This window comes from Aotus nancymaae, unplaced genomic scaffold, assembly GCF_030222135.1.
Source record: "Aotus nancymaae isolate 86718 unplaced genomic scaffold, 86718_ANA_hifiasm-v0.15.2.pri h1tg000014l, whole genome shotgun sequence".
NCBI lineage: Eukaryota > Metazoa > Chordata > Mammalia > Primates > Aotidae > Aotus > Aotus nancymaae.
This window is the reverse complement of record NW_026988425.1, coordinates 72,278,981-72,303,115: the sequence shown is the minus strand read 5'-3', so window position 1 is coordinate 72,303,115 and position 24,135 is coordinate 72,278,981. Positions and strand designations below refer to the sequence as shown.

At 37.7% G+C, this 24,135-nt stretch overlaps 2 protein-coding genes across 4 annotated transcripts in view; one reads left to right on the top strand and one right to left on the bottom strand.

Moving 5' to 3' along the window:
- The window catches only part of THBS4 (thrombospondin 4), an 88,815-nt gene extending 81,856 nt beyond the window's left edge, over positions 1 to 6,959 (bottom strand). Inside the window, exon 1 of the mRNA XM_064376084.1 lies at positions 6,881 to 6,959. The gene's annotated coding sequence lies outside the window, so the exon portion shown is untranslated. The remainder of the gene's footprint in view (positions 1 to 6,880) is intronic.
- Positions 6,960 to 7,025: 66 nt separating this feature from the next.
- Positions 7,026 to 20,855, top strand: MTX3 (metaxin 3). Of its 3 annotated transcripts, none has more exons than XM_012462087.2 (9): positions 7,026 to 7,120; positions 7,616 to 7,685; positions 8,049 to 8,125; positions 9,037 to 9,129; positions 9,631 to 9,813; positions 9,960 to 10,036; positions 10,868 to 11,025; positions 12,305 to 12,393; positions 13,894 to 20,855. In XM_012462087.2, exons 1-9 carry the CDS (start codon positions 7,040 to 7,042, stop codon positions 14,002 to 14,004), a joined length of 939 nt encoding a protein of 312 aa, XP_012317510.1. In that variant the 5' UTR covers positions 7,026 to 7,039; the 3' UTR covers positions 14,005 to 20,855. The 3 variants fall into 3 exon arrangements, with proteins under 3 accessions (XP_012317510.1, XP_012317511.1, XP_012317512.1); XM_012462088.2 differs by lacking the exon at positions 13,894 to 20,855 and adding an exon at positions 11,402 to 11,498; XM_012462089.2 differs by lacking the exon at positions 12,305 to 12,393 and having other exon boundaries at positions 13,894 to 13,980.
- The last annotated feature ends 3,280 nt before the right edge of the window (positions 20,856 to 24,135 follow it).

The following is a 24,135-nucleotide window of genomic DNA, read 5'->3' as shown; positions in this document are numbered from 1 at the left end:
CCAAGTTCTTTAACAGATATGTTTTGCAAATTTTTTCTCCCAGTCTGTGGCTCCTTGTCATTCTCTTAATAGGATATGTTGTATTTTTATTATCAATTGTATATATTTCTTATATTTCTTTTCTGTTGACACTTCCTCTCTGACTCACTGATTACTTAGAAGTATGTGTTTAATTTCCAAGTTTTTGGAGATTTTACTGTTGTTTTTCTGTTATTGATTTCTAGTTTAATTCTAGCACAGTCAAGTAATATATTCTGTATGATTTCATTAAAAACTTTGGTTGAGGTTTGCTTTATGGCTCCCAATAGCCTACTTAGGTGAATGTTATATAGGATTTAAAAAATAATGTATGTTCTGTTGTTGGGTGGAGCATTCTATAAATGTCTATTAGATCCTGTTGTTTAATTCACCTATATCTTTGCTTATTTTTTTGTCCAGTAGTTCTATCAATTGCTGAGTGTCAGGTATAACTATAGCTTATATGTTATAGTTATAATTATGGATTGATGTATTTCTTCTTTCACCTCCACCAGTTTTTGCATCATGTATTTTGAAGCACTGTTGTTTGGTCCACACATTTGGGGTTAACATGTCTTCTTGTGGACTGATCCATTTATCATTATGTAGTGTCCTTCTTGTCCCTAGTAATTTTCTTTTCTCTGAAGTCTACTTGATCTGATATATATACATATATAGCTCAGTATATACACATACTACTGTTTTTATTCCTGATCAATGTTTGCATAGTATAACTTTTCCATCCATTCAGGTTTCATCTACCAGTGTCATGTTTGGAGGAAGTTTCTGATGGACAGTATATATTTGGCTTAGGTTTTCTTATCCAGTCTGCCAATTTCTGTCTTTTAATTGCTGTATTGAGATCAATTTTACATTTAGAATAAGTCTTGGTATTTTAGGATTTAAGCCTGCCATTTTGTTACCTGTTTTCTGTTTATTCTCAACTTCTCATTTCTCTGACTACCTCTCTACCACCACCCTATCACTCCCCTCCTGGCCCCTTACCTTCTTGTGGGTTACTACTTGGACTTAAAAAAAAATTTGGATTTATTTAGTATTTTTGAGGATATCATTTGTATAGTTCTCTTAGTAGTTACTCTCAGTATTACGATATACATATATAACATCACAGTCTATTGGTATATTAGGTTTTACCACTTTGAGTGAAGCGTAGAAATAAGGCTTCCATTATTTCCATTATTTACTTCCATTATAAGGTCCATATTTCCAACTAGGACCCTTTACCAACCTCACTTTTTAAGTATAATTGTCCTATTTCCTCAACAAAAATTGAGCACCATGTCAGATGATATTATCATTTTTGTTTCATATAATTCTTTTTCATACAAAAGACAGCAGGTGAACTACACTGGAGGAGCAAAATGAATCCCTATCAGTACATATCACTGCCTGATCACCTTCACATAGCTATCAAATGAATACATGAAGTGAGCTTTTTATGATTCTGGTAGAGGAAGCCACACAACTGTACAAATTTAGCTAGATGTCAGGATGGCTGAGCCCCCATCATGCTGAAGTCACAGAGTTCAACCTCTTTCAATTGCTGGGGCAACTCCTGTAGTCCCATCCCTTTTCTATCATCCTCAGGACCAACTTTTAAGTGATACTAAAATCCAGATTTCCAAATAAAACTTTTAACATAATTGTTAAAATATAAATTGATCTTGTTATATTCTGGGGCCAACTTCATTTCCATTTAAAAAACTGAATATTTAAAGAATATCTGTTTAAAGAGGCATCTAATCATTAGCCTGCCCATAGCTCTCCCTTGATTTATCTCCTTAATACTAATTTAATTTGACCTTTACCATTGTCAGCAATGCTCCCATTTACTTTTTACTAACCCCCAATATAGTGTCTAAATTGTTCCCTGTCTTTTTTTTTTGAGACAGAGTCACTCTGTCACCCAGGCTGAAGTGCAGTGGCACGATCTCAGCTCACTGCAACCTCTGCCACCTGGGTTCAAGTGATTCTCCTGCCTCAGCCTCCTGAGTAGCTGGGATTATAGGCATGTGCCACCATGTCTAGCTAATTTTGTTTTTTGTTTTGTTTTGTTTGTTTGTGTTAGTAGAGACCATGTTTCACCATGTTGGCCAGACTGGTCTGGAACTCCTGACCTCAAGTGATTCTCAAGTGGTTTGCCTGCCTTGGCCTCCCAAAGGGTTGGGAATTACAGGTTTGAGCCACCGTGCCCAGCTGTCTTTTTAGAGCCCCAATCTCTTTATCTCAGGCACTTTTGATAATGTAATAGGGAAATTTGAAGGTAACTGATCTGATCTACTCAGCATCCCATAGTTCCCCTTGAAATTTCCTCCAGTGTCAGCAAAAAAGCATGTCTCTCATTTTCAATGCCAGCCCCGCTGCTCAAGCTCCAGATCTCAGCCTCAACTCTTGGGGCAATTCCTAGGACCTCATCCTTCTCTCCAGCATCTTCAGGCTTTTACTCACTAACAGCCAATTTTGTCTTCATATGTGTGTAGTTTCACCCTGTCATCTCTTTCAAAAACTTTCTTGAGTCTTTCACTCCTGTCCCATTTCTCTTCTTCCTTTATCTGTCCTATTCCACATGCTCTTATACCTGTCCTTATTGTTTATACCCTTTTCTCCAGTAATCCCTGGCCACTGGATTTCTAACAACCTCCTCTATAAAAAATGTTCAGTGGAAGGGTGTCAAGTGACCTTCCTCCAATAATATTCAGCAGCATTTTCTCTTCATTTTCTACCATATTTTTACTTTGTTTAATACAGTTTATGGGTTTATAAAATGCTTCTTCTTATAATGTCCATGTAACAATAGCTGTCTACCTCCCATCCTTGACTATGTAAACCCACTAACATCATATTTGGACTTTTACTTGTCTTATTTACTTTCTCAAAACTACAAATTCCCATGCCTTCCAATTCTGGTTCTCAAGTTAATCAATCAATACTCTCCCTGAGCAGCTTCCAGCTTATAACCAAACCTAGCATTCATTTATTCATCTTCAGATTCCTTGCTATGGTCAGTCCCATTTCCATGACTTCACTCATGTAGCACAGCCCATGTGCAATGCCATACTCTGTGCCAATCTAAATGCAACGTACCCACCCTTCAAGATCAGCTAGCATCTTACTTCTTTCATTAGGCCTTTGCCAAGCATTGCACTACATTAAGGCCTTTGTCTAAAATCATATTAGACTTGTATTCTTGACAAAATGGTACTTCCTAATAGTCTCTAGTTAGTTCAATATGTGGGCCTTGTTTCATCAACTGTGCCTCTTAAAGCTTGAACATAAGTTTCTGCAATTACAGCTAATTGCAATCTTCTCCTCCTGGGTTCAAGTGATCCTCTCACCTCAGACTCCCAAGTAGCTGAGACTATAGGCACACACCATCATGCCCCGCTAATTTTTGTGTTTTTGTTGAGACAAGAGTTCATCATGTTGCCCAAGCTTGTCTTGAACTCCTGGGCTCAAGCAATCCTCCTCCCAAAGTGCTAGGATTAGAGGCGAACATGAGTTTTGTTTTTGTTTTTGAGATGGAGTCTTGCTCTGGCACCCAGGCTGGAGTGCAATGGTGTGATCTCTGCTCACTATAACCTCTGCCTCCTGAGTTCAAGCAATTCTCCTGTCTCAGCCTCCCGAGTAGCTGGGATTACAGGTATGCACCACCATTCCTGGCTAATTTTTTGTATTTTTAGTAGAGATGGAGTTTCATCACATTGGCCAGGCTGGTCTCGAACTCCTCACCTTGTGATCTGCCCACCTTCGCCTCCTAAAGTGCTGGGATTACAGGCGTGGGCCACCATGCCCAGCCACAAACATGAGTTTTTATTCCCTGACAGCCTTGCAGTATGCTAGGCATAAAGAAGCTGCTTAATGAACTTGTTTAATGGTGTAATACTAAATAAATATTATTTACATAAGTAATAACGGTAATATCATGGCATTGATATTCACTTTGAATGAAACTGGGCTTTTTAATGGACTACTTAGGAGGCTACATCTGGCAATATGACACAGTGGTTAATAGTATAAACTGAACCAAAACTGCCAAGTTTCAAATCCTGATTCTACCACCTACTGGCTATATGGGTACTGATATTTTCTTCTATTTTCAAGGAGGGACCCAAAGATGGTAGTTAACCTTAGGAAGGTACCTGTGTCATGGAGTTATTATGGAGATCAAGTAAGTTATGTTAGATACTTGAAACAACTTCTAGCATTTAGATATTGCTCCATAAATGTCAGAAATTATTAAATGTTCATTACACATAAAATGATAGGGTCTCAGAGATAAAAGAACTTTTGCTTTATAAATGAACAAGCAGAGGAATCAATGTAAAATGATTGGTTCAAGTGCATATGGCCAATCAAAGGCCAAGTCAATAACTTAGCTCTCCTGCTTGTATTCAGTGTTTGTTCTTTTTTCTCCTTAAGGATTTTACATCTGATGAATTACAGAAACTTCAAGTTCAAAGGAGTATTTAAGACTCTACAATTTTCCCATAAGGGACCAAATACTGCACCGTCACTTGTCACAAATCTTTCATCTTTTCCAACAGCACCATTTCCCAGATTCTTAATCACCCAGACAAAAAGAGCCTAACAAACCTTGCACCATGGCTCCCAAGTTAAGAAACACACGAAGGACAGGAATGGATGCCAAGGTCAGAGTGCCTGAGTTCAGATGACTATCATCAAATATAACCATTTTTAATGATCATCTTTTGAAAAATAAGGTTTCTTTTTTTGGGGAAAACATTGTCTGGGATACTCATTATAAAGCTGTGATTCAGGCCATCCCACACATACATGGATGTCTTGCAGATAGTATTCTTCCCGGTAGGAATCTGAAATTATGATTTTGATGAACTCTGAACAATACTCTTTAGCAGCCAGGAAAACGCACAGGAGCCAACTACCCATACCAGGCATAATTTCTGAAGGTTTCAGTTTTCTGTGCGGTTCTCTGGAACAGTATTCAGGCTGTTTGTGCAATCAGCTATGTTAGAGTTTTTAAATTCAATCTAACAGATACTGACTCTTGGGAGGAACTGCAGCAATAAAAGATTGCTATTAACTATGCACTAATAAAGCTGTGTGTAAGGATTCTTTCATCAGATGCAATGGCATGCTATTCTGTCTTAATTCAACACTAAGGGAAGAGATTTAATTTCTCTTTAATGCAAATGAAATCACTATATGTAGCAGCAGCAGTACGGGAAAAGGCCAAACTAAGTAATTGTGTTATGTGTCCACTAAGAATGTTCATCCACTTCTCTCAGTCCTGCTACAAACAAGACTCAGGAAATCCACATTCTTTCTGTATGACTGTTTTAAATGCCTCATTGTAGTATATGGACTCTGAGCTTTACAGCTTAGGAATTTTCCCCTGCCTTGCCTTTGTCAGCCTATGGCTTGGCATTTTTAATGCTCAAAACAGGGAGGTTCCATTACTTGAATCTGAAAGTTGAATTACTTTCTTCTATTTCTAACCCCACTCATGATTATCTGACTTGTTACACCTTGCTGTGTGTATGTCTCCTTTGTGCACTGTAAACTCCTGAGGACGGAATTCATATTTTATATATCTCTGTATTGTTCCAGAGCCTTATAATGTCTTAGACATAGGAGCTGCTCAATAAATGTTTCAATATTTAGTTTTAATGGTACATATGTTAAGCATTTCCCAGTTACACAGTTATTATTAATGAATTCTCATCTCTGACTTATCTCTCATTTCTAATAACACTTGTTTTTGAAACATGTAAAAAAGACTTTAGCAGGCTGGCAGGGTAATTTAGATGACTATGTAAATAGTAAAGGAGCGTCTAGCAAATATTTGTTGAATAATTTTACGAAAAGTTGTAGAGGTTTCTTTTGAGTTTTAGTTGTTTAAAGAGACCCAACCATCTCCGTGGGATAGAGAAAAGGAAAGGACTCAGAGGCATGACTGGGAGGGTATCCCAGAAGGACTGCTGCATCTTCTAGAAAAAAGACCCAGCACCAAAGTTCTAACTCTGAGACCCAGTCATATGCTTGGATCATAGCATTTCCAAGACCAAAATTTTCTCTTTAATAGTTTTTCTGAGAAATTGTCAGGTTTAATGTTAAGAAACATTTAGTCCGTGCTCATTAAGCCCACAGACATGACTGGCTTGATGATTTGCTGGGCCCAGTCCAAAATAAAAATAGAGCCCCCTGTTGAAAACTTAAGAATTTCAAGACAGTGATAGAAGAGCATCAGCCAAATGAGGAGCCCTTTTAAGCATGGAGTCTTGTGTGACTGCACAGGTCCCACACCTTTGAAGCTAGCCCTCTTCTGTGAAAGTCAAAAGGTCTGTAGCTAGAGAGAGAAGCTATTAAGTATGCACAAGGGGCTGCAGGAACCCAGAGATCCTAACTTTGTAAATGCGTCACAGGGAAGGTGAGTTAAGCTCATTTTCGAGGGAGCAGTTGCATAGGGAAGAAAGATTCCAGATTAAAGAAGCAGCACTGAAGGTAGACAGAATTTACCTGACAACATTCAGGAATAGTGTTAACTTTTAAGCAGGGTGGTGCCAGTGAACATTAGGGTGAGAACTGAGATTGAGATGGAAAGGCAGGCAGAGGCCACATATATGGGAGAGGGGTTGAACAATTACTGAGTGCCTCCTTTGTGCCAAGTTCTTCCCCTCCATGTAATTTTAAACACCACAATCTTGTAAATACTGTGTCATTCCTATTTTACAAACACGTTAATTTAGGCCTCACACAGATTGAATGTTCAAAGGTTTTGGAACACTCTATGGATCTAATAAATATTAATATTTGAAGAATTACTGATGGGTCTTTCTGACTTAAGGCTCAGGACTCTTACCCTTTAGGCCAAGCTGCTCCTAAGAGTGCATTTTAATCCCTCCAGTCGTTCTCTTCCCCCAAATTGCCCTTCTCTCCCTTCGCCACGCCCCCGCCTTTCCACGTGCAGGAAATTAGGCGGCAAAGTACTTCCGGGATAGTAAAGGTCGACCCCAGCAAGATGGCGGCCCCCTTGGAGCTCAGTTGCTGGGGAGGCGGCTGGGGGCTCCCATCGGTTCACAGCGAGTCCCTGGTGGTGATGGTGAGGCCGCCTTGCGGGCCAGGTCGCGGGAAGAAGGGGCGGGGCCAGAGGCGCGAGGCTGACTTGCCCCAGTTTTCCGCTGCGCTACCGGGTCCAGGAGAGCCGGGCCGCTGCACGCTGCATCGCCCTGGGCTCCCTCCCACCGACGAGTCCCAACCTTGCCTATGACCCCCGCCGAAGGCCAGCGGCAACGTCAAGGCTTTTCGGCTTGGGTCCGAGTTTTGTTCGCCTCACAAAGCTGTCTGGGCGGTGGAGTGAAACCCTGAAGCAGGGGGCGCGCCCTTCGTACTCCGCATCCCCAGGACCTTTTGGGGAGCAAAGTCCCCGAAAGCCGAGTAGCTGGCGCCCGCGTCCCTACTGGAGATCACGGGGAGGGATGTGGCCTCAGTATCAGTCGCCTTCTGCCTTTGGGGGATGGGGCTGTGCAGTAAAGCTGCTCTGAAGATTTGCATTACGCACTCGGTCTAAAATGTTTGATTGCAAACTCTGTTTCAGGCTTATGCCAAATTTTCTGGTGCACCCTTGAAAGTCAATGTGATAGATAACACCTGGAGAGGTTCAAGAGGTATAGTGTAAACCTTTACACTCCCCTTTCTGCAGTCGTTTTTTTTTCTTCTTCCATTTAAAGCTACGAGGTATATAGCTATAGAATACATTGAGGATTTAGTTTCTTACCGTGACCTTGGCTCTGGTTGCTTATGGTTTGATCATTCTGAGTAATACCTCAAAGTGCAAGCCAAATCACTGAAAATTATGAGAAATGAAAATGTTCTCTAGAACCACTCTTTATGAAACTGCAAAAAAACTAAGACAAGCTTACTCATTTTTACCCCTCTAAATGTGCAATTGCTATAGTTTTTAGGGTATTGGAATCTCTTCAGAGGAAATCACACTGTCCCCTTGTATATAAACTGTTTTTTGATTATAGGCGATGTACCAATTTTGACAACTGAAGACAACGTTGTTTCTCAGCCAGCAAAAATACTAAACTTTTTAAGAAAACAGGTGGGTGGTTCACTTTGAAGAAGAAGTAGATTGGTAGATTATTGATCCCTCATGTTGTGCTTTTTTTTTTTTGCACTCACATTAGACAATTGGAGATACCTGGGATATGATTTTAAAATAGATTTGATAGATTTGAGAATCACTACTGCAAAGCATGAGTATCTGTGATTTGAAAGTCATGATAAGGTAGAGTCAATTTATATTTTAATACACTTTGCTTGAATTTTATTGAAATTTGTATGTAAGTAGATTTAGCCATTTTCACTATTACACTTACTGACAGGATTGCATATTTTGTCACATAGTTGGTACACATTACACATTTTGTGCTGGGCACAACATCTGAGTTCCCACCAACCAGCAACTATATTATTTTATTTTTTAAAAACTCAATAATGTATCTAAATGTTTTAACAGTAGAGAGTTATGTATCCAAAATGTTTAAATGTGTAAAATTTTATATAAAGGCAAAAGTTATCTTGGTTTTTCCCATACTGTACTTAAAAAAAAAAGTGTGTTAATAAAATTTTGAACTTTTATAAATTGGAAGGTTTTTTCTTTTTTCACGGGGAGAAACACAGCCAATTGGAACTGTTTCCTTCTTGTTAAAAATATTAGTTGCTTTTATTAAGTTTGTGCTACATGCCATGCACTGAACTAGGTCATTTACAAGCATGAAAATAATAGTAGTTAATAAATTATAACATTTATTGACCGCATTGTGTCTGTGATGCTGTGTTAAGAACTTTATGTGCATTAAGCAATAGGTTTCACTGGGTTTGTATTTCTCTTTCCCCCATTTTAATACCACGTTTGCCACTTGTGAGGAAGAATAGGAATCCTGATTTGATTAGTTTTACTGTCTTTGGGATTCTTTGATTTCTGAATTTCTTTCTTTTTTTTTTAAATAGAAATATAATGCTGATTATGAACTCTCAGCAAAACAAGGGGCAGATACATTGGCTTATATTGCTCTCCTTGAAGAGAAGCTTCTCCCTGCAGTGGTGAGTGTTCTTAAATATTACAGGATTTTGGTGGCCTAGTTGCAAATGTATGTAGTCTGTTTAGAAGAAAATCAATGAGATAAGTCTTAAGAGAAAATTTTACTTCTATGTTAATCTTGATTGCTTCATATTAGCATGAAACTGGATTCTCTTAGGCATTCAACTAGTATGTGAAACAACAAAGTAAAAGAAAATGTCATTTTGGAAATTCTTTGTGGGAGATGGATCTTTTTGCTCCAAGTATAGAATTGGGTGCAATTCATTCATTCACCGAATGTTTATCGAGCACCTGCTATGTGTCAGGCCTTGTTCTGGGTGCTTGGGATATAGCAGTCAACAAAACTCACACATTTAAAATAATCTTGTTTTATCCTGAGTCATTCTAACTGGAAAATTTGTATGAAGTCACTTTATATAAAGATTATTTATGAAAAACTCTCACATTGAGTGGTCTTTTAATAAAAGAACATCTTTGTAGTGTTTTTTCCTCCTCTTTTGCAGCTTCACACATTCTGGGTTGAGAGTGACAATTACTTTACTGTGACAAAGCCATGGTTTGCTTCACAAATTCCTTTTCCTTTGAGTTTGATTCTGCCTGGAAGAATGTCTAGGGGAGCACTGAACAGGATTCTCCTGACCAGAGGACAACCTCCCCTCTACCACCTCCGAGAAGTGGAGGCACAGGTATGATATGGATTATTCTCCAGGCAAGGGCCCTAGAGAGAAAGGACAAGAGAAATAGCAGAAATGATTTTACCTAGAGATGTCAGCCTCAAAGATAGTTTTAGAGTATCTTTTCTACTTTTGAGATATAATTTCATCCTTATTAGATATACAGAGATGCCAAGGAGTGCCTAAATCTTCTATCAAACAGATTGGGAACATCTCAGTTTTTCTTTGGAAATACGTGAGTATTCCCTTAAAAATCACTCTGATATTTTGTGCACGTATATTCAGTGAGCAGCTATTTAAAGCAAGTCCTCTTATCTCCCCAAAAGATGAGTTTTTCACTTAAAAAAAAAGATTTAATCGGTTTTTATTATAGGAAACTTTTTCTATCAGTGATAATCTAACATTGACTTAATAGGCTGCAAATGTGCATTTAAAACATCTAAGACTGTTCCTACTCTGCCTCCAATCTATTTAACACTTGTGAGTAAAAATGAATCTATAATGACAGTTTCATTTTCTTCTAAAAAAATAGTCTAAGCTACTCAATGAGTAAAACCTTAGTTGTATCATTTTTATAAACTAAAATCGTTAATAAACCTTTTAAAAGACTATTGTGTAATTCAGAATTGAGAAATTTGAAAAAAAATTTAAACACAATCGCAAGTTAATATTTTCTTATGTGCTTAAAAAATCTTTAATATTTTCTTTTCTTTTTCTTTTTCTTTTTTTTTTTTTTTGAGACAAAGTCTTGCTCTTGTCACCCAGGATGAAGTGCCAGTGGCGTGATCTTGGTTCATTGCAACCCCTGCCTCCTGGGTTCAAGCAATTCTGCTTCAGCTTCCCAAGTAGCTGGGATCATAGGTGCCCACCACCACACCCGGTGTTTTTGTATTTTTAGTTGAGACGGGGTTTCACCATGTTGGCCAGGCTTGTCTCTAAACTCCTGACCTCAAGTGATCTTCTTGCCTCTGCCTCCCAAAGTGTTGGGATTGCAGGCATGAGCTACTGCACCCAGCCTTTAGTTAATATTTTCTTACATGCTTAAAAGTCCTTAATTTACTTCTAGGCCTTCTACCTTGGATGCCTATGTTTTTGGTTTTCTTGCACCTCTTTACAAAGTACGATTTCCTAAAATTCAGCTACAAGAACATCTGAAACAGCTCTCCAACCTCTGTCGCTTTTGTGATGACATCCTGAGCAGTTATTTTAGGATTAGTCTTGGAGGTAAGCTGACTCTTCTTCAGCTAACGTTTGTTTGCATATTCTCCTATGGATGTATAAGCAAAATCCACTAATTTTAATTTTAAAAGTTTGTGTATTGTCTTTAAATAGTGGTTTATAGGACTTCAAGGATTTGCATTTTTGCAACTTCATTTTTATTCTCATATGTTAGTTCTTATTTAAATAGAGAAATAGTTGCCCTTTATTCCTCTGGATTTTTGCATTTCTTGCTGCTTGTTCTTTAAATATTGCCCCTTTAAATTGGGTCATTTTCTTCTAAAAGGTTAAAACCACAGGTATTAATTCTTTGTTGAAAAACAGTATTTATCTTAATGCAAATGGGCAATTACTTTAAATGATTCTTACCTGCTGCTTCTAGCATTTTCCTGCGTGAACAGATATCAGCAGCAGATTGATTTTGGTGAGGTACACTCCCATGATTCCACTACTTGAAAACTGATTGCATCAGAATGGAGGTATAGTAAATAAAGGGCACCTGTCACTGAGGATGTGCTTTGTTGAGACAGTGGGGCATTATGCTTAAGTGATTCAGATACTAAATTTCTATTGGGAGGGTTGGCTGAAATTGTCCTTTTAAGAAACAGGTTATAAAGATGGCTGGCTCAGGTGGATAGTTTATTATTTTAAGGTGGGGCATGTGTTGTATATAGGAAGGGGTTAGCAGTTGGGAGTCATGAAATTAAGTATGTTCAACCTTGTTACTTGGGAGCAATGATTAACAAACCTGACTTTGACAGACAAAAAAACTTGGGACCTATTCCAGACTTACTAAATTAGAATTTCTTAGGCATCAGTCCTAAGAATTTGTATTTTTTAAGTTCTTCTAAATACTCTGGATGTCTGGTGGGCATCTTTTTGGGAGTTACTGCCTTAGAAAACTATCCAGATAGTTGTGACTGAAGACCTATTTGAAATGGGTGTGAGAAAGGAATAGCTTAAATTTGAGAAGGAAATGAGGACTGCTGTGCTTTTTTTCTTTTTTTTTAAATTATACGAATTACTGTGGCCAGTTGCAGAACACTTGGTTAGCAGTGTCTATTTAATGGACAAATTTTCATCCTTTTTTCAGGGTTTAGTTTTGGATCATTCAAATCCCTCTCTTAACTTTACCTTTAAACCCAGAATGGTTTTTCTCTTTGCCTTTTTTGGGAAGGGTGGGGCACTGCACAGGGTGGGTAGACTCAAAATTCTTTCAATCTAAACAGTTTTAAATGCTTTAAAAATTTCCTGTCTCTCTCTGATTTCTGTCCTGGCTTCTTAGGCATCTCTCCAGCTGGACAAGATATGGTAGATGCAAATCTGCAGAAACTCACACAACTTGTAAATAAGGAATCCAACTTGATTGAAAAGGTCAAGTCTACTTCAATCATTTTATCATAGTTTAGCATTTTCCTTTCTGTAGCTAATAATGTCATTTGGGTCACACATTAACTGTACCCTTTTAGGTGTTTAAACAGTTTATTTTTCAGAAAACTGTTTAAATATACTTTTACTAAAGTTGTATGTAACATAGTGTTTTGAAGCCAATAGTGGCCCTATTGCTTTGGGGAAAGTTTAGATAAAAGGGTATTGGGTTTACTTTTGCCACACAATTAGTACCCTTTAAGCTGGGAAATGCAAAAGATTTGCTTTAAAAAAACAAAGCAAAAACACTGCTTGCTTGTGTGTCTGCCTCTCTGTCTCTTAAGTTAATGTTTCTTGAGATTGTAAGCACCGGGCTTATCCTTTCTTATGAACAGCACCATGATGTCCTTTTCTTTTTTCCACATGAAAGTTTTATTTTTTCTCCTTCTTGTTCTTCTGTACTCTAGACGCAGTCTATAGTTTTTCACCAGTGTAGATATTTTGCCACTTTGGGATATTCTTTCATGAGAGAGAGATTGAGGAACTGGATAGGGGAGAGAGCCAACAAAGGAAATTTCAAGTGTGATTCTAGTTGGAAAAATACAAGAGGTTACATATTTTTTCTCCCAGGAACTGATAAACTTGCTTTTTTTTTTTTTTTTTTTTCCTGTACAAGTAAGTAATACTTATTATTTTACAAACTCAGGGCATTGAGGCCTAATGACACTGGCTAAGAGTTTTTGAGGTCCAACACTGTGTTTCTTGAGCTTGATGTGGGTTATCTCATTTAGAACTGATCCAGTGTTTCTGGATTAGATTAGATTTAAAGAATTTATCTTTCTTTTTGCCTAATTTCCTAGCTTTCTTTGGTCTACACAGTCTCAGCTTTAAAAAGCTGGTCTTTTTTGATTGGAATACAGGTCATTTTCATTGAGGCAAAGAAGTATGGTTGAAAGAATAATAGTTTTGGAATCAGAAGACCTGGGTTCAAGTTTCAGCTCTCATACCAGCATGTGACCTGAGGCAAATCACTTAACCTTATGGAGTCTTGTTTTGCTTCTTATCTGTACAACAGGGAAGATCTGTGTCTGCCTTTTCTTCACAGTGTGTCAGGAAGATCAAATAAGATATTGTACACAAACATAGTTTGCAAACTGGAGCTTAGAGTACCAGTACTGCTTTTACGCTTACTATCAGAAGACCTCTTTAAATTATGCTATAGTTGAGTTCAGTAGAATATTTATTTTATGGAATTACTATAATTCTGTGAAGGTATGTGAAGGTATCAGGGATGAGGCACATTGCTTTTTACAGAAACTGAGTCAGCTGGTATTTGAGGTATGACATTTAGAATTCTTGAGATTATTTGCAAGAAAAAGGTTTCTCTAGCAGCCCAGGAAACATATGGTTCTGTACTCCTCTAGGCTATAGTTTGGATGGGGAGGCCACAGTCCACATGAGCAGTGCCACAGCATTAGTCAGATGTATCTTTTGTACTTTCTACAGATGGATGACAATCTTCGCCAAAGCCCTCAGCTTCCTCCTCGGAAACTGCCAACACTTAAACTGACTCCAGCAGAAGAAGAAAATAATTCCTTCCAACGGCTTTCACCCTGACAGTAGTCATGCTTTGTGGCCAAAGTCAAACGATTGTTGCAGTAATCTCTTACACCTAGTGTGTGAAGGCAAAAAGCAAGCTTACGTATTAAGGGAGACTCTAAACCAAAAGGAACTTTCTATGACATCTATTTTTATTATTAATATTATTATTAAGAAGCTTGTATTCTAGCTTGGCAGTGCATTTTAAATAACATCAGTTAATGCTAAATGAACTTGGTGGGTGGGGGGAAGAAAAACACATTGTACTGTATACAAAAAAACTGCCTTATTCATGGCAGATTTTTGCCTTTGGTTCACATGTTGCTGACCAAAAGCTACAATTCTGTTCTGAATGTGCACTCCTAATTTATTTGAGTTAATTTAATTTATTCAGTTTATTAACTTAGTTTTCTTAGATCAGGCTGAATACCTAATATGTGGCTCTTTGGCTGAGGCTTTTTACTTCTGTTTAGAAATTTGATGCCTATTTTAGGAACCAGAAAAAGATAAATTGCTTCGATAGAAGAGACCATATTTAACTTTAAAAAGTGATAAGGAATGTGCTTTTTAATTATGCTGTCACAAGTCTAATCTTTTGGGGGTTTAGTAGCACATAGATAAATATTAGAGGTGGTTACATATAATAACATCTGATAATATGCACTTCAGTATAACATTGGTCTTTGCTGATGTGTTCAATATGGGTTAGGACGGGTTCTTTTAGTTTTCTTGGGCAAATGTGACAGTTTTAGACTTATGTCTTTGTAGTAAATCTTTAGTTGTCTTTCTTGTATTAATTCCAGGAGAGCTGAACATAGTGGTCATCATTACTATGCTAAGCTGTAACATGTTACTGAAATTGCTCAATTGTTAGACACTGTTCAGGAGGAGCCCATAGCCAGGGTAGTAGAAATACTTACTGTGCATCTGGTCCAAGTTCTCTAATCTTGGCCCAGGCTAATATTCTTTCATAAGATGCATATCATGTAGTCAAAAGCTTTCTGACAACCAATTATTTTCCATATGTCATGTGTTTCACCTACAGTTGAAGAATACAAAGGAACAATCAGAAATAGCAGCTTTTAAAGAATATTTTCTATTTATTGGTTGCTGAACTGTTAAAGGACGTGCTGTGTGGTAATTTTACTTATAATAGAAACTTGCTTATTTTAGTGGTTGAGATGCTTCTGTTGTCCTAAAACCACTTCTGAGGTTTTTAAAATACAGAACCATGTTTTGGATTAATGTCTTAAAAGATTACTATGGTGCTTAGCCAATCTTATCAAGTCCGGCGGAAACCCATACGTTAAGAAAATGAGCTTTGTAGTCAAAAGACTCATCTAATTTGACTGAGTAGAGCTCAGCTATGTTTGACCCACATCCTTTCAATTTGTTCTGTATTTAGGTAGCTATTTATACAAGACTCCTTAAGTCATTGTAAATATTTTTTCTTGAAAATTTTAACCAAATGAGAAATAAGGTAGTCTTCAAAATCTTGGTGATCTGTTTGAATGTATTTAGGGAAAGTACCTCATGAGATGCACATTACTTCTACAACGGGGTGTGTGTGTGTGTGCGCGTGTGTATGTGTGTGTTTCAGTCATCTTCAAAGGCAGATTATTAGATTCCAGCAGTCTGAAATCTAAATAGTTTATATTGGAAATCATGACTGTGAGACTTTATTGTCCTCTAGGATGGATGTATATTGGAGAAGAGTGGTTAGCACATTCATCAGACATCTGTTTATGCTTTGATCAGAGCCAGTCATTTTAAATTATGATTTATATCAGACCCTCCAAAAGTATTTGAAGTATATTACAGTTATAATGTACAAGTACATTACACGTATATTACAAGTATATTACATGTAAATAGAACAATTATAATTTAAAATTTTAAAATTTAAGGAATTTAAAAAATTAAAAATTTAAATTAAAAATTTGTAGAGGATAGAACTATGTCGGCACTGACAGATTCTAAAATTAAGTGGTAAATTTAACTCCAAGTTTCTCCATGGGCAAAGTCAAAAGATAATGCTAGGTTATGTCAGTTTTTCTTTTAATAAAACTACTGATGTCCATTAGGAAGAAAAATGTGTTTCAAGTTTTGCAAGAACATGGAGCCCATGTTCTTCTGATATGTAGACTTTGATAAAGAAGCATACTGTAATGTTTCATGAATCAAAATTTTAATCAGAGGAGGTCATTTTAGAATAACAAATATTTGTCTTTTTTAGTAGAGGGAATGACTGTCAATATGATTTATTTGCTTTTGTGTCATTACTTCAAACTGTTGTTAGCCTTACATTCTCACTGTGGTCCGTGATACTTCCAGATTGCCTTTCCTAAGATACAACATGTGATTTTAGTGAGAGTTTATATATTGGGTTACTTAGTTGAGCTATTTGTGTATAAGCAGATGAGATGACAGGAAGCTGTAACTGAGCACAAAGTAATTGAGGGACCAGCCACGCAATATAGGAAGCTCTTAGAAAAGAATGTTTTTTCAGACTGAACAGACCGCTTCTGACCAGCCTGTCATGATAGGTTGTGGATAAAATTTGAGTTTGCTGGGATAAATGGTCTACAATCTTAAACAGAATACTGTGAGCCAATGTCTTTTGGAAGTGATGGTCGAGGATAATATGATTAAAGGGAATATGCTTGTGTTTATTTTTGTTGGTAGTATATGATTAGAAAAACTGGCCAGATTAATTCCCATGAGATGAAGATCTTCCATGAACAAACTGTCATCAATCATCCGTAAGACTGGACTTTTTAAAGTAACATTAAAGAAGCTGTAAAGAACATTGAAGGTGATCATTCCTTCAAAACTGTGTTTTGACCGCACAGAAGGTGGGCATTAACAAACCAAATTTCAACTCCAGTCTGTTTATATTATTTTGGACTGGAAAGCTGGAGATTTTATAAAAGCAAGGATTTTTATTTCCATTTATAATTTATATTCATTCAATATTGCTAGATATAGTAATATGAAGGATGGGGAAGATTATTTCAGTCAGAGAAAAATTTTCATAAGTCTGTAAAAATGGAAAAACTATTGAAAGAAGCAGAAATAGATAACAGGGATAGTATCTTAGAAAACCTATTGGTTAAGGCAGCTTCATGTGATAAAAGTGGGATTTGAACTTGGTAGTGTTTCCTGAGAACCTCCTCCAAAAGTATGTATTTACCAGGCCTGTTACATCCTTCTGATGGTTTTTTTATCAACTGTTCAAAACTTTAATCCTTTTAAAACCTACATATAAATGCTTACATGTAAAGACAGGAAGCTAAGCAATGGGTATCTGGGATCTCTCTCAACTATTTTTATAACTTCTAGTGAGTCTCATTATTCAAAATAAAAATGTTTGTAAAGTAAATTCATAGATTAAATGTATCATTATATAAACTGATTTAAAATTTAATTTTCTAAACATAGTATTCAAGTTAGTTGAATATATGATAGAAATTAAATATAATTTTTATTTCATTCTTAAGAAAAAACTCGTGTTTGTAACAAATGATATCTAAAGATCTATTTTGCCTTACCAGAAAAGAAAAAAAAAAAACTAAAACCAAAAAGTCCTTTTCCCTAGGATGTCAAAAATGCTGTGATTTTAAGTATCTGATTATATTTTTCTCTTTCTATGGTAGCGGGATTTACTTCTGAGGATAAAATATTTTGAAAAAGTTCTGTCCCTTAACGTTGTAGTTCTCCCGTGCCTTGTACTGGTTCTCCCTCCAGTTGCACAGTGTGACAAGATGCTCACTTTTAATGAAGAAGGTGTAGCTTTTCGTTTTAAGCTCTAATTGTCCTTGTCTTGATTTGGTTATTTTTATAATTGAAATCTTGAGCAACAGAGTTAATTTGGGTGGCAGTGACGGTCTTTTGTATATGTTCTTGATATAAAGAAGTATTTTTTGCTGCCATTCAGCTTTGTGGAATTTATGTTTACTTTTCAATGTTTCCATATTTCTTAATCAGATTTTAAGAAAATTTGTTACTTTGAAATCAAAGGTCAGTAATCCCATTGTCCTCAAACTTGAAGTTTCATTAGATGTTCAAAATGCTAATTTTTGCAGAGATATAAGGATAAAGTTTTTTTGTTTTTTTAGTTTTTGTTTTTAAGGGTTTGCAAAATAATTTGGCTCCCAAACTCTTGGGGTGTAGTGTTCGCTAGGAGCCCAGGTTACCTGCCTTGGAATTAAATTGTGATTGAAGTAGAGAGGTACTCTAGGAATTTAAAAGGACACAAAATTATTTTTTTTTCAGACTAATGTGCCATGGATTTCAGATAAGAATTAACACTCTTTTTTTTTTTTTTTAAAAGACAGTTTCACTTTTGTTGCCCAGGCTGGAGTGCAGTGACACAATCTCAGCTCACTGTACCTCTGCCTCCTGGGTTCAAGTGATTCTCCTGCCTCAGCCTCCCAAGTAGCTAGGATTACAGGCGCCCACCACCACACCCAGCTAATTTTTTGTATTTTTAGTAGAGACAGGGTTTCACTGTGTTGGCCAGGCTGGTCTCAAACTCCTGACCTCAGGCGATCCACCCACCTTGGCCTCCCAAAGTGCTGGGATTACAGGCGTGAGCCACCGCACCCAACAAGAATTAACATTCTTAAACAAAGGTATCAGAAAGGGTAACTCGATTTGAAGGTTTGTGAAAAGAAAGAGAAATGTGATAGAAGATTATTCAGAACAAAATAAATAGACAACAAAATAACAAGACAGGAAAATAAGTCTTTGTATCCTTATTATTAATCATTCGAAATTATGCTATAATATTTTTTAAAAATAATCTTTTTGGTTCTGGGAGCAGCAGTTCCTAAAGGAGTGTTTTTTCAGAATATATTGTTAGGTGAATAGAGGGTTCCATGGCCAAGTGAGTTTGGGAAACAGTGGGTTAGACAAAGTTGAGTTACTGTTGGCCTTTCAGAACCTTTGATATGCCAATGCACATTTTCAGTCTCCAAGAAGCACCTCTATCTTATACATCATTTCCCTAATTTATATGGAGTTTTTGGTTTTGTTTTTTTGAGGAGTCTTGCTCTTGTTGCTCAGGCTGGAGTGCAATGGTGCGATCTCGGCTCACTGCAACCTCTGCCTCCTGGGTTCAAGTGATTCTCCTGGATCAGCTTCCCAAGTAAGTGAGATTACAGGCACCCACCACTACACCCAGCTAATTTTTGTAACATGGGGTTTCACCATGTTGGCCAGGCTGGTTTTGAACTCCTGACTTCAGGTGATCTGCCCACCTTGGCCTCCCACAAGGCCAGCGTGAATTCCAGCGTAATTCACTGTGAGCCACTGCACCCAGCCAGATTTTTTTAAAAGTAGGTATCTTGTGGGATTTGTGTTCTGAGAGATACACCTAAGGAAATGCTGCCCTAGAGTCTTTTTGCTAGTTTATGTTCATTGCAAATGTTTCTTATTGTTGGGTGCCCCTCTAGCCAGTGGTAGTAAAATGGGAAGAGACAGGTCAAGACTCACTTGGACTATGGTGTTTAGAGAGGGATGGCTGTGGGCATAGATATGTGGTTATTTAGGCATTTGTGAGGCCCCTTGTTATTCCAGCCCCTTTCCTTAGAATCTCAGTTGGCCTGGAACAACTGTACAGGAGTCTAAACTGGTGGTTTCAGAGGACTAACCAGTTCCTAAGCATCCATGAGGCAGAGGGAACCAACTTGTATTTCCAGAATAATTTTCCAGACCTTTCCTGGCTGTGCTTTAAAAGTACCAAAAAGGCAATGGGTGTTTATGACACTAAAGTCATATACAAGCTAGTATGATACATACATCATAGAAAGCTTATAGTTGCTTCAGTGACAAAGCAAAGGAAGTTGAATATTTTCAAGTTTTGTTCATTACTGAAGACAGTCTAAGGTTCATAGTTTTCCCTAAATTCTAAGCAGATTCTATATCCAAAAACATTTAAACCTCACTAGGCCTCCAAATTGGAGAGGGTTAACAACTAAATATGCTTGATTTCACTTCAGAGTCTAAAACCAGATTACTAATCGTGTAAGGAAGCATTTTTTTTTTTGCAATGTATGCAACTGCATATATGGAACACCGTTTTGAATGTGTATATGAAAGAAGTCTCGCCTGTGGGTTTTGAGTTGTGGTGTAATGGTGACATGTAGCCACATGAAAGACAGTTGGATCTTTGTTCTGATTCTTCAGTCTTCCTCTCACAAATTCAGAGAAATGTCTTTTAATCATTTTGTTTACATATCCCAGATCCTTGGAGATCATGAAAAATAGCTTGCCAGTGTTTGCATCAGCCCATAGAGAAGGTCATGGGGCCGTTTGTTCTTTGGACTGTTGGTTACTTCTGCAGTACTGGCTTGCTTCTCTCTAAGAGAAGGAGTAGTGTACTCAAGATCTTAAGTTAAATGCATAAAGATGAGTTTTACTTCTTTTCTGACTTGATCTTTAATTTTATGAAATGGGAAATCATGTTTTTCCATTTTTCTATTCCTTTTGAAGTAGGAATTTGAGGTGCTTGTAATGTCATGTTAGTGTCTGAACAATTGACAGTAAAGAAGAAAAGAAATATATGTATGTAGTATGCATATTAGTTTTGTCCCACCAAGCCTATCTTTGAATGGCAAACATTTTAAAACATCTGTTCTGGTTGCACAACTACTATAGCTTCATTATAAACAATCTTAAAGTAAGCAATGTTGGCCATAATTTCAATATTCTAGCCTTGCCGAGTGTGACTGTATTTTATTCAGAGACTATGTATAAATACACTAAAGTGGTGATGGTGATCAATATTGTAAAGAATTTATTCTGATAAATCAGAAACTGGATATAATGTCAAAATAGATATTTTCTCAATAAAATCTCAAATCGCCTGACTGCTTATTAATTCTTGATTTAATGTAATTTATTCCTTGAGATAAATCTTTTCATTGGGAAGAATTTTTTGGTGGTTGAATGTAGTTGCTCGGGGGTGGGACTGAGCTATATACATTTTTAAAATGTCCATTTTTTTTTTTTTTTTTGAGACAGATTTGCTCTTGTCACCCAGGCTGGAGTGCAATGGCGTGATCTTGGCTCACTGCAACCTCCACCTTCTGGTTCAAGCAATTCTCCTGCCTCAGCGTCCCGAGTAGCTGGGATTACAGGCACCAACCACCATACCTGGCTAGTCTTCTTTTTTTTTTTTGTATTTTGTTAGTAGAGATTGGGTTTCACCATGTTGGCCAGGCTGGTCTCAAACTCCTGACCTTAGGTAATTACCCACCTCGGCCTCCCAAATTGCTGGGATTACAGTGAGCCACCATGCCCGGCCAAAAAATGTCCATTCTTTCTGTTATGTGTTGAGACCACTTGTGCTCTTTCCACTGCAGGCTAAGGGAGGTTAGAGGCCTGCTCTCTAGGGCATTGGTTTGTCTAGGACCTCAGATGCTCACACAACTTTTCAGGGTTATAGTTTTCTCATCCCTTCAGCTCTGTAAGTTTCCTGTAAATTATACCTTTTGCTCATCCAGACAGACCGGTGATAGTCCACTCTAATTGAATGGAAGATTTAACTGAGAAAAATAATGTAATTTTAGTTGGAGGGAAGAAGATACTCAGGTTTTTTTACTGCTTTGTTTATGGGACAAAGTATATGGTTATAGAGAACCCTGTTATTTATAGCTGTAAGTTAGATAAGGGCAAGTGTCTGAGAGAATGGGTGTCTTTGCTAGTGGAATTTTAAAAATTGAAGTGTAATTTACATATAGTAAAATGCATAGGACTTCCAAGTAGAACTGTGCAGGTATGTAAGCATTTTTCTCACATGAGAAGCCAGCTACATCTTCGTTGATACTTCTGTCCTCAAAGAATACAAATCTTAATTACTTATGCACTTTGGGTTCCAAGTGAAAGCCCTTGGATGGATTGAGTTGGTGAGTAATGATCTTGCTGCAAGACATCAGAAAAGGGGAGTTGCTATTGTGGAATAATGGAATTCTTTTGTGGAGAGACAGCTATTTAGAGTCACAAAGCTGGGAACCATATGACAAAGAGTTTCAGAAATTTTGGTTCTTAATTGCTCATCTCAGAGGCTTGACTTTCATCTGAGACTATTTGGGGAGCTCAGAAACTCCTGGATGTCCATACTGATCTCCTCCAGTGGATGGTAGGCTACGACACAGGGTGCTCTCTTTCCTTTTCCGCAAATAGCAGCTATTGCTGGGAAAACTCTTTTAAGTTTTGCCATGTTGGGATCTTGTCTTGAGTGAGTCTCCATAGCAGAAAGATCACTAAGTGCTGCACATTATGCTTGAGACAAATGTAAGAAAACAAAAAGGAAATGGTGGTGAAGAAATGTCAGGTTTTATCTTACTCAAGATCATCCTGTAGTTAAGTTCCTAGAACAAAGGAGAAACTGGTCTCTTCTTGACCAGACAAGGGCTTCAGTAAAAAGAATGAGAAACCATGGTCCCTCTCTCCAGGTATATGAGTCAGCCTCCTGGAATGCTTTAGACATCTGTGATTAAGAAACGAAGACAGCTGTGCATCATCAAAGACATTTCTAATTTCCAGTGCAGCCAACTCAAGGCTCCAAAAATTGTGCTTTTCCAAGTAGAAGAGAAGTTATTATATTTAATCTGCGTTTTGAGTGAGTGGAAAGAACAGGGAAACTTTAACATATATAAATACAATTAGGATTGGCTGCCCAGATCCTGGTTTGGCTGGAGAAGGTAGTCTACTCGCAAATTCACATTTTGAAGAAGCTACGACATCTTTTGGTGTAGAAGAAAGCATGACACTTTGCAAATACCACAATTAAGACCAAACAGATTTCAGCTTTATTTTAAATGCAGGAAGCACGCTGACTTATTTGAAGACTCATATCGTGCCCCTTCTGATACGTGTTGTCCTAGTTCTCTCCATGAAGGGAGAAATTGCGTCTTTCATCTAATGAACATTTTCTATTGCATATGACATCCAATTCACAGGGTTGACTACTGCTAAAATGGTTTAGAAAAAGTTGAGGAGTGGGGAGTGTATATAGCAGATGTAGAAATTAAGAGGAAAAAGCCCAAAACAAAGGAAAAAATAAGGAACACACACACAGCCTAATAGAAATTTAAGCAAATTTAATCCAGTCTCTGGATTTGGAGCCTTGCAAACCATGTTCATGCCAAGATTGACATCCATCACTCAGTGTACTTAAAATACTTAAAATAGTTTGCTTACAAAGTGATGTCCCAGTGATGACTGCTGTGTGGGAGTGTGGAGATGCCCACATGTCTAAATCATCATATTCCAGCCACCTAATCTCTCAGGGAAGAGGCTGCTGTGGAGGTCTTGAGTGCCTGAGATTTCCAGGCACTCATTTATTTGGGGAGAATTGAAGGTTACAAAGACTGCCCTCAAGGAGCTAAAAATATGAGAGAGATGCACATAATTTAAATGCAGTACAATTGATTTGGCATTCATGTAGTTTTTGTCTTCTGTCCCAAAGAGATAGTTTAGAGATACCTTCCCAAAACATAGAAGGCAAAAGGAAATGCAGACTCAGTTTTCAGTTCAGACCTTGCAAGACTCTGAGATCCTGTGGTAGCGGTGCACAGCTTGGGAACATGTGGAATCAGTGATTAGTTTTATTGGTTAGTTCATTTACAGTTGGGGAAGCTGAATCAAATTTAAAAGGGATCAAAAACCAATCAAGTGCTTAAAAGAGAGGGAATTGAATACAGGAACTGCTTGTACAGATGAAAGGAACACCCCTCCACCCCACTCCCCACCACCAAATCCCTGCCTCTGTGGGCTTATAAGAAGGACAGCAAGGAGGCCAGTGTGGCTGAAATGGAGCCAGAGAGCCAAGGAGTAGAGAAAGATGAGGTCAGAGGGTGAGCTGTGGCCCATCAGAGGGCAGTCCTCAATTGCCCACCCTTGGGATGTGTTTGGAAATGTATGGTGGCAGTTCTGTTGTCACAGTGAAACGCTGAAGGCATTTAAGCTGGCGAGGGATAACAAAGCCCTGCTCAGCAAAGAATTGTTCAAACCCAAATACCAATGTTTACTGTTGAGAGAAGCTGAAGACCTCATAAGCCCTTGTCAGGTTTCACAGAACAAAAGCAGATGATGAAAATCGTGATGACCTGCCAGCAAGCAGGCTTTGTAAAAAAGAAAGGG